The following is a 10,659-nucleotide window of genomic DNA, read 5'->3' as shown; positions in this document are numbered from 1 at the left end:
CCTGGGATTGTACAGCTTGGACTAGAATTACTTCCTTAGGGTAGGTGATTAACAGGTGAGCAAGAGTCAGCTCCTAAGATCAGTTTGCAGAGACCACAGGGTTTGGACTCTTCAGTCTAGCGCCGTACATTATATAGTGGTTACACTTGGTATTGCATTCACAAGAAGCCATGTGCCATGCAGGTCTGAGAAGCAGAAGCAGCAGTGACACACAGCTGCATAGTAGGGCTACGCTGGAAGAGGGGCTAACGAGGTATTTAGGATTTTTTTTTTATTGATCGCCTATTGTTAGGATTGATGATCAGTATCTAATCGAGTACAGTTTGTCATTGAGCCTTGCTTCTTCCTTCCAGGCCTGTGGTCAAATCCGTTGGTCACATGGCCTGGTTTAAAAAAAAAATTGTGCTGAGCTGTAATACCAAGCGCAGCCACTATACACTGTACGGCGCTGTGCTTGGTAAGAAATGAAGAGAAAGCAGTTGCTATCTGTGAGCTGTGGTCTCGTCAAACAACTAATCGACAGCAGTGTCTATGGACAGGTGATCCATAAATAAGTCCTGGAATAGTTTATAAAGAAGCCGGGCAGCAGCTATATAATATTAGTAATCAGATTTACCAAATAGCATGTATTTAGGTGGAGTACCCCTTAAAGTGACTGGAAATGTAACCTCTTTTAACAATTCCACCCATGTGAAGTGAGAAATGTATCTTATTGTAAGAAATTCAAGTATGTAGAGAAAAGCATCATGGGATTTTTCCATTTTCCCAAGATGAATAATGCCAACAATTACATAAAACACTGACTACAATGTGTGTGTCTTTAAGTACACATTGGTGTTCAAAGGTATCCAAAAAAGATTCATTATTAAAAAAAAATATATATAAAAATAAGACATTGGGGGTCATTTACTAAGGGCCCGATTCGCGTTTTCCTGACGTGTTACCCGAATATTTCCAATTTGCGCCGATTTTCCCTGAATTGCCCCGGGATTTTGGCGCACGCGATCGGATTGTGGCGCATCGACGCTGGCATGCACGCAACGGAAATCGGGGGCGTGGCCAAACGAAAACCTGCCGGATTCGGAAAACCGCCGCATTTAAAAAAAAAAAGTGTTGCGGGACTCGCGCTTACCTGCACCCGGCCTGGCTTGGTGAAGATCAGTGTATTTCGGAGAACTTCAGCGCAGCAGCGCCACCTGGTGGACGTTGGAGGAACTACCTTAGTGAATCCCGGCCGGACCCGAATCCACCGCAGAGAATGCGCCGCTGGATCGTGAATGGACCGGGTAAGTAAATCTGCCCCATTGTCTAAAACTTTAGTCTTCGATTCCTGTGTTCAAAAATATCAACTCTCTATCCAGCATCTCGCACCAATAGAAACCGGTCTTAAAGACGCCATTCGGCCACCATATTAAAGGGTTCTGGATCACGCGTTCCCCCTGGAGTTAATCCAATTGGTCCTTTTTGTCCGGGAGGAAATTTTAGGTTGAACTTTTGTAGAAAAGTGACAAAAAAGATGAAGATCTCGGTCTTCGCTAAAGCTTCACCAACGCACGACCTTTTACCTGGAAGAAAGATCATAAAGTTTGTATAAAATATGGATACGGGCGGTTCCCTAATTAAGGACACCCGACTTACAGATGACCTCTAGTTAAAGACGGACCCCTCTGCCCACTGTGACCTCTGGTGACCTCTCTGGATGTTACTATAGTCCCAGACTGCAATGATCAGCTGTAAGGTGTCTGTACTGAAGCTTTATTGATAATCCTCGGTCCCATTGCAGCTACAATTTTAAAAATCTATTTGTCACCGAGGCAAAAAAAAATTTTTGTCTGGAGCTACAATTATAAAATATAAAGCTTCGACTTACATACAAATTCAACTTAAGAACAAACTAATTCTAAATAAGTTCTTCACCTAAAAACCCACTGAAATCCCTTACTGCCCCTTTGGCCACGTCGGTCTGACCACTTTGGAGCAGCACTGCTCAGGCTTAGGTCTCCAGACACTGATGCCCAGTCCTTTCCCTAATGAAGGAGACGTGATCCCGGATCACTTTTTATGGATTTCCCCTCAAAGTAGAAAGAAATTTTCACCTGCTCCAAATGGTAAGAGAGCCTCGTTCTTCACAAACTTTCCATTCTCATCCAGGAAACGATTGGGGTTGAACTCTTCGGGTTTATTCCAGTATTTCGGGTCGTACAGTGCAGAGTGTAAAAATGTGATAATTTGGGTGCCCTGTAATAAAAATGTTTCTTTCTATATAGTCACATGATAAAGTGAAGCCAGATGAGATATTACAAGACGAGATAACAATCTCCCTATGGCACCGCATAGTGATGCTTGCTAGTCCACTATTTTTGTCTACCATACCTTTCCTGCCGACATGCAGGGCTCCAGTGCCAGACTATAGAATGCCCTTTAAGAACGTGGAAACTTTGTTCAGCAGCCCCCAAAAAATCTTTTGTGGCAAATTTTAAGGCACTTTTATTCAAAAGGAAGGTGCCTGAGCAAAAGGTTCCCGATTTGCTATTTTTCTGCTAGGATGTTTTTCTGTACTTACACCCCTTACCGAACCCCTGCTGTCTACCCTGGCCTCTTAAAAAAGCCGGCTCACACCTCCACATTGATTATCCTGTTTGTACTAATAATAAAATGCAAAAACCACCAAAAACAAACCAATGCGTTACACGTCCATGAACTGCAGAACTCCTACTTTAGATGATTCTTCTGCTCCAACCTATGGGTTGCCCTATAAAAACCTGTAAACCTTGCCCCTGGAAAACTCTTCCTGCCTATTTTATTGCACTTGTGTTCACAGGAAGGTGCCTGAGCAAAAAGTTCCTTGCCTACTGCTCTATACAGATTGGGATCACTGGGATTGATTAGTCATGTCAGGCATTCCAGAATTCTCCTAGAAACTTGTCTTCTATTTTACCTAAATTGTATCGACCTATAGTTGCAGGTGCCCCCAGAAGATCTCATGCAGTCTATTTTTAGGTAGTTTTATCACAGGATGGTGCCTGAGTTAAAGGTTCCTGACTAACCCATGCTGCCTGCCATGACCTCTTATAATCTAAAAAAAAAGGTCCCTTTTAATCAATAAATCTATCAATAAAATATGAATTCTTCTTTATTGAATCTTCATATCATAAAGCATAAGGAACAGTAGAGCTGAGCGTCACAGACCGATGTGTTTCGACACACTTGGGGTCATCTACTAAGGACCCGAATCGCTATTTTTCGTCGGGTTTCCTGAAAATTACCGGTTTGAGCCGAATTGTCCGGGTTTTTGCCGCACGCGATCGGATTGTGGCGCATCGGCGCCGGCATGCATGCACTGGAAATCGGGGGCCGTGGCCCGACGGAAACGCAGCTGAATTTTTTTTTAAAAATGTGTTGCTTGACATGCGCTTACTTGCACCCACAATAGGATGGTGAACTCCAGCGGACCTCGGCGCAGCACTGACACCTGGTGGACATCGGGCGCACCTTAGTGAATTGCCGAAAGACACGAATCCTCGACGGAGAATGCGCCGCTGGATTGCGACAGGACCGGGTAAATAAATCTGCCCCATTGTGTCTTTATCAAGGTCTAGCTCACCACTCATCATTTATTTGAATGTGGTTGGACTATTGTTGCCATAACCCATCGCAAAAGATACTTCATCCAGCCAAAAGAGAGAGATCTGTCCGGCGTCCAGGCAAAAAGGAATTTTGTAATGGATCATTAAAATTCCACTTTATTAGAAAAATTATTTGTCTTTTAAAAACAATGAAGACGTCTCATAACAAAAAGAAATCTGACGCGTTTCGGACTATGTATAGTCCTTAGTCGTAGCCTTTTGATTTGCTATTAACACAGAGTATTTAAGCATTGCCGGCAAACCGGAAACAGGTTCAATACATGATCACGTGATAATCGGGCACATACACGGAAAAAGAAAACTTTATCAAGGTAAGCTATCATTCTAATATACAGGCAGTCCCCGAGTTACATACAAGATAGGGTCTGGAGGTTTGTTCTTAAGTTGAATTTGTATGTAAGTCGAAACTGTATATTTTATAATGGAAGTTCTAGACAATTTTTTTTCTTTTGCCCCAGTGACAATTGGAGTTTCAAAATTTTTGGTGTAATTGGACCAAGAATTATCAATAAAGCTTTATTACAGACATATTACAGCTGATCATTGCAGTCTGGAACTATAGTAAAGCATCCAGAGAGCTTCACCAGAGGTCACAGTGGGCAGAGGTGTCCGTCTGTAACTATGGGTTGTCTGTAAGTCGGGTGTCCTTAAGTAGGGGACCGCCTGTATATATAATAAATCGTTTCTGTAATTTAGACCTAGGGGGAATCGTGTCTTTAACGCTAATATCCAATATGCCTCTCGTGATCTCAGTGCCTTGGTCCAATCTCTTCCCCTTCAATAATCGCTGTGAAATTTGTGTAGCAGCCTCTCTATAAGTATCATCGTCAGAACATATGCGCTTAGCTCGTATATATTCCCCTTTAGAATGATAGCTTACCTTGATAAAGTTTTCTTTTTCCGTGTATGTGCCCGATTATCACGTGATCATGTATTGAACCTTTTTCCGGTTTGCCGGCAATGCTTAAATACTCTGTGTTAATAGCAAATCAAAAGGCTACGACTAAGGACTATACATAGTCCGAAACGCGTCAGATTTCTTTTTGTTATGAGACGTCTTCATTGTTTTTAAAAGACAAATAATTTTTCTAATAAAGTGGAATTTTAATGATCCATTACAAAATTCCTTTTTGCCTGGACGCCGGACAGATCTTTCTCTTTTGGCTTCATTAACTCTGGTCCCCGCACAGCACGTCCGTGCATCGGCAGAAACTACAAGACGATTACGAACAGTGGTGAGCTGAACTCTTTTTTCTTTTTATACTTCATCCAGCACCAGTAGAGGAAATAATTTGCATCCAGACAGAGTGGGCTAAAACTCTACTCCATGTCCTTGCTAATGATTATAGGCACCTGCAATGACTTATGCCTGGATTAACAATGTATATGAACTCTACCTGCCCCGACCTTGGCCTTGCTTCTGACCACATCTCTGAATATCACCTTGGTAACTTGAGTCTGTGAGTCTTAGAGCACCTTGGTCAGAGCTCATTGTATAGAGACTACCCCATGCAGTACTGGCCTGATGGTTTTCCTGCGCCAATGTAAAATTCCTCTACAGGGGTTAAATGGTGACTACCCAAATCCATTCATTGACATCTGCTGCCATACCCCATCTTACCTTTGGTATAGTGTATCCCTTAAATTTTATATCATGCAAAGCAGCATGGGGAAGACCATTGGGAATAATGCTTGCATATCTTTGGACCTCATGGATTACGGCATCAGTATACGGCATGGACACGCGATGTTCCAGGGAAGGCCATTTCTCCGAGCCGAGGACATTCTCTATTTCATCCTGTACCTTTTCTGCAGTACGAAAAAAATAATCAGTCTTAGCAGTAGGAGCAGATGGGGGGCTAGTTATTCTGGTGCTATTATCATCACGTACTCTGGATGTCTGGATATTCTAGCATAAATTTGATAGCCCAGCGTATGGTGGAGGAAGTGGTTCCGGTTCCGGCAATAAACAGATTGAAAGTTGTCATGGTCAAGCTCTCCATTGTAAAGTGTGAACTTGGGTCATTGGCTTCCTAAGGAAGAGAAACACGGCGGAGTATGATAAATAGGATATAGATTCATAGGGATTCACTGCTGTTCCCATACATTGGGGGTCATTTACTAAGGGCCCGATTTGTGTTTTTCCGACGTGTTACCCGAATATTTCCGATTTGCGCCGAGTTTCTCTAAATTGCCCCGGGATGTTGGCGCACGAGATCGGATTGTGGCGCATTGGCGCTGGCATGCACGCAACGGAAATCGGGGGGCGCGACCGAACAAAAACCCAACGGATTCGGAAAAACCGCCGCATTTAAAAAAAAAAAAGTGTTGCGGGACTCGCGCTTACCTTCACCAGGAATGGGCCGGTGAACTTCAGGGCATTCCGGCCAGCCTCGGGGAACTTCAGCGCAGCAGCGCCACCTAGTGGACGTCGGAACTACCTTAGTGAATCCCGGCCGGACTCGAATCCACCGCAGAGAACGCGCCTCTGGATCGCGAATGGACCGGGTAAGTAAATCTGCCCCATTGTCTATTGGCCTTGACTTTACAGTTTTTATTTTGAAAGATGTTCATCCCCTTTCCACAGAATAGGGTCAAATGTCTCATCATGGGGGTATTGAGCTTGGATCCCATACACTGGAGCATGATCCACTAGCGCAGTGATGGCGAACCTTTTAGACACAGAGTACCCAAACTACAACCAAAACCCACTTATATGTCGCAAAGTGCCAACATGACAATTTAAGCAGTAACCTATTGACCCCAACTGTATCATAAGTCTCAATCGTATTGGCGTCCTGAGGACACCCATACAATAGAAAGAAAACTTGGATTGTAGCTTCCTTCCAAAGTGCCCTGAAGAGGACGAATCAGGGGAGCCAGAGCAGGAGCTCCAACCATAATCCATCTCTGTCCATACCTTCTCGCTTCTCTTGTAGTCCTGACAGCCAAGGAGGTGTCGCTTTAAAATAGTCTTGGACCGCAGGAGGAGACCTTGAGTCATGTCTAGCAAATTCTGTGCTGGGGTGGAGGCTTGGGTGCCGAAAGAAAGGGCTCTGAGTGCCACCTCTGGCACCCGTGCCATAGGTTCGCCACCACCACTGCACTAGCGTATAATAACTCTAGAGAATAGAAATTCTTGAACTAGTATATTTACCTCATCTATTTTATTCAAGAAGGAATCCACAAAATCCCGGGGGCAGTTGGCGTCACGTGTCAGGACATGGTTATCAATGAGGCCCCTGAGGAATGTCTGCAGCATGGTGGCATTCTGGAAGATCTTGTGGTGTTCTCCAGGGAGCCATTGCATAATCTCAGGGAAAGCATTGTAAATCTGAAAAGACACCATCGCCAGTCACCTCTTATACCTCACAAAGAAGATATGAGTTGAGAGATACATTACATACTTGTGCAGAATGTTAGTGACAACCTTAGTCTGACCTTTCATAAAATCAAGGTGACCTACGTTGTAGGTTTTCATGCTGATGGATTGATTCTCACCTGAAAGCCCCTTCTCCCCAGGAAGGTGAGGTTCTCGTTGATCATTGTATGCAAGGTCTGGAAAGTTTTGTCCTCTGTATCAAACCGGTCTCCAAACACAACGGAGCAGATGACATTGGAAACGGCAGCAGTCACCTCAGGACCGGGGTTAAAAGGTTTCCCTGGAAGAAAAAAAAGGTATAAATCAAATAACCATCAGTCTCCACGGAATTGCTTTTTATGTCAAAGGAGCCCAAGGCCTTTGGAAAGACCCAACGTTGTATGGACCTGAAGATTGCAGTAGGTTGCTTCATGTCATCCTCATAGACAACCCCAAAACTACCATATAAAAGTAGAAAAAATTACCGTTGCGCGCCTTGAAGAGATCTGTCAGACACTTGGCTTCTTCCACCACTCTCTCTTCAATGCTCTTCTTGCCCATCCCGAAGTTCCTCAAGGTGGTCAAGGAGAACCTTCTCTGGTGGAACCAGTGCGGCCCATTGGAAAAGACCAAACCTAACGTAAACCAAAAAATCTATAAGACTTTCATGGACATCTAATACTTAACAGTTCATGACGATCCAACTATAGTAGGTTTCAGCAAGTATACAGCAGAATGTAAGTCAACATAGAAAAGTGATGCCCAAGTGAACCTTTTCTGGTCCTTGATGACAGATACTATAGCTATTTTTACCTTTATTCTGGGTAATTCTTTCAAACACTGACAATATGGCCCTTCCACTGAAATCATCGGCCTGTCCCACCAGGGCCTCCTTCAGGGTGTCATAGCCATACAGAACCACTGTCGGTTTCCATCCAAAGAAGATTGTGTAGACGCTTCCGTACTTCTCCCCGAGCTGAAAATATACCAAAATAATATATGAAACTATGTAACCAGTTACTGATTGACTAGGAGAGTTTACAAAACTCAAGACACGCCCGTTATCGTATCAGTGTCTGCTTGTTCTGAAAGGGTGTGGTAGATGTGATTGCTCCTATGTGATCTGTGAACAGGATATCAGGATTGGTGAGTTCAGGGAAGGTCCCATGTGAAAGGTCAAATTTTGATCAGATCGGATGGATCAGCAGCAAATTTTCCTGGAACTTACTGCTTACAGCAATCCTGAATTATCTGTCTGCCACTAGGTGTCCTCAGAGAGCTGCTCTGGGAGCACAGTGCAGGAGCGGTTATGACCCGCCCACATAACTACACAGGACAGACATGACTAATCAATTATACAACTAGCAAACTAAAGTAAACAAACCCTGCAGCACACACAATCCCTAGAGTAATACACATGCAGAAATCTTTACATATATATAAGTAATTTACAGTGTTACCAGTGCGTTGCCGAAATCCCCTCTAAGTGACTTACCTCAGTGAAGGTTTTGTAAGGAGCTAATTGATCAATCTGGGGCAGGTTACCAATAATAGGCCAGGGAGTCGGCCCCGGTGGTAAATTTTGCTTTTTTCTCCATGTAGAGATGACGAGATAGAGCAGGAAGGTGATCAGTCCAACGAGTATAGTAGACAGCATTCTCCTCTGTATACAGACACTGTGCCCTGCCTCTCTGTATACAGACACTGTGCCCTGCCTCTCTGTATACTGAGCTGCTGCCGCCCGGGGCTGAGTGTTTAAATGCTACGCTCCCCTGTGACTCCTCCTCTGACTATGAACTTTCCTCTACAACTGAAGCTGATGAAAGAGCGAGGCAAAGGTGCTGGGTACACATAAAACACCAACCGGAAATATTCACTACTTTGTGTCAGTCGGATGCAAAATATTAGAAATCCACCTTTTACGGACTGGGTTTCCTTATACCCACCAGAGAAAATCAATCGGGGGGGGCACTCTTCATTATCCCCCAGGAAATATACTCTAGCACCCTTCAAATTGCGTTGTTTTCTGATGGACCTCTGGGGTTCAGTATTGGGTTGAGGCAGGGCCCACCGGGGGATCCTCTGGTACTCTGGTGGGCCAGTCCGACAGTGGCAAGTGTTATTTATTGTCCCTGGAGAGGTGTGTAACTATACCAGAGTGTGTGTTGTTAGTAACAGCAGAACTGTGATATAGGGATTTATATTCCAGGAATGTAGCTTCTCTGTGCACTGCGGTGTGTCTTCACACTGCTGTGCTCTGTGCTCTCTGCAGCTAGTGTTAGGTACTATCCCTTGAGATCTGTGTACTGGCATGTTATATAAAATAGCCCAGAGGTACTAAAAAGAGGTTCTAGTGTTGAAGTGTGGGTAGAGGTAATGTGGAGTTTCAGAACAGTTGCAAGTAATGTAGCATTGTGGAAAGTGTTACAGACAGAAATTAGTCCAGCTGCAGACAATCTCTGCAGAGCTGTACAGGCCCAATCACCCCACAGGTCCAGGGGCCTCATCTTGGGTACTACAGCCCAGGTCAGAGGGATTAATCCAGATCTAAACCGTCCTGTATGCAACCAGATCTATATCAACCCAGCCGGCTACCAGACAAATTCTGTATACAGCCAGTACTACCTCAGCCCAGCTACTACCATACACAGCCTGTATACAGCCAGTACTACCTAAGCCCAGCTACTACCAGACACATCCTGTATACAGCCAGTACTACCTCAGCCCAGCTACTACCAGACACATCTTGTATACAGCCAGTACCACCTCAGCCTAGCCACTACCAGACACATCCTGTATACAGCCAGTACTACCTAAGCCCAGCTACTACCAGACACATCCTGTATACAGCCAGTACTACCTCAGCCAGGCTACTACCAGACACATCCTGTATACAGCCAGTACTACCTCAGCCCAGCTACTACCAGACACATCCTGTATACAGCCAGTACTACCTCCGCCCAGCTACTACCAGACACATCCTGTATACAGCCAGTACTACCTCAGCCCTGCTACTACCAGACATATCCTGTATACAGCCAGTACTACCACACCCCAGCTACTACCAGACACATCCTGTATGCAGCCAGTACTACCTCAGCCCAGCTACTACCAGACACATCCTGTATACAGCAGGTGCTACCTCAGCCCAGCTACTACCAGACACATCCTATATACAGCCAGTACTACCTCAGCCCGGCTACTACCAGACACATCCTGTATACAGCCAGTACTACCTCAGCCCAGCTACTACCAGACACATCCTATATACAGCCAGTACTACCTCAGCCCAGCTACTACCAGACACATCCTGTATACTGCCAGTACTACCTCAGCCCAGCTACTACCAGACATATCCTGTATACAGCCAGTACTACCACACCCCAGCTACTACCAGACACATCCTGTATGCAGCCAGTACTACCTCAGCCCAGCTACTACCAGACACATCCTGTATACAGCCAGTACTACCTCAGCCCAGCTACTACCAGACATATCCTGTATACAGCCAGTACTACCTCAGCCCAGTTACTACCAGACACATCCTGTATACAGCCAGTACTACCTCAGCCCTGCTACTACCAGACACATCCTGTATACAGTTAGTACTACCTCAGCCCAGCTACTACCAGACACATCCTGTATACAGCC

At 44.8% G+C, this 10,659-nt stretch overlaps 1 protein-coding gene across 1 annotated transcript; it reads right to left on the bottom strand.

Moving 5' to 3' along the window:
• Nucleotides 1-284: 284 nt before the first annotated feature.
• On the bottom strand, nucleotides 285-8,816 carry LOC140065121 (cytochrome P450 2C55-like). Its single transcript, XM_072112641.1, has 9 exons — nucleotides 8,504-8,816; nucleotides 7,822-7,984; nucleotides 7,494-7,643; nucleotides 7,149-7,309; nucleotides 6,805-6,981; nucleotides 5,539-5,680; nucleotides 5,269-5,456; nucleotides 2,097-2,238; nucleotides 285-1,565 (listed from the first exon to the last, which is right to left on the bottom strand). Exons 1-9 carry the CDS (start codon nucleotides 8,663-8,665, stop codon nucleotides 1,387-1,389), a joined length of 1,464 nt encoding a protein of 487 aa, XP_071968742.1. The 5' UTR covers nucleotides 8,666-8,816; the 3' UTR covers nucleotides 285-1,386.
• Nucleotides 8,817-10,659: the final 1,843 nt, after the last annotated feature.

The sequence above is a fragment of the Engystomops pustulosus genome, chromosome 6 (genome assembly GCF_040894005.1).
Source record: "Engystomops pustulosus chromosome 6, aEngPut4.maternal, whole genome shotgun sequence".
NCBI lineage: Eukaryota > Metazoa > Chordata > Amphibia > Anura > Leptodactylidae > Engystomops > Engystomops pustulosus.
The sequence above is the reverse complement of the archived record's forward strand: the minus strand, read 5'-3'. Positions and strand labels throughout refer to the sequence as shown.

Bases quoted from the DNA above. Each gene is read 5' to 3' on its own strand.
- LOC140065121 (XM_072112641.1), bottom strand. From the start codon at position 8,665: ATGCTGTCTACTATACTCGTTGGACTGATCACCTTCCTGCTCTATCTC. The intron at 7,644-7,821 runs GTAAAAATAGCT...GGTTTACGTTAG, and splicing joins AAGAATTACCCAGAATAAAG to GTTTGGTCTTTTCCAATGGG. The intron at 1,566-2,096 runs GTGAAAATTTCT...TCTTTCTTCCAG, and splicing joins TCTCTTACCATTTGGAGCAG to GTAAAAGGTCGTGCGTTGGT.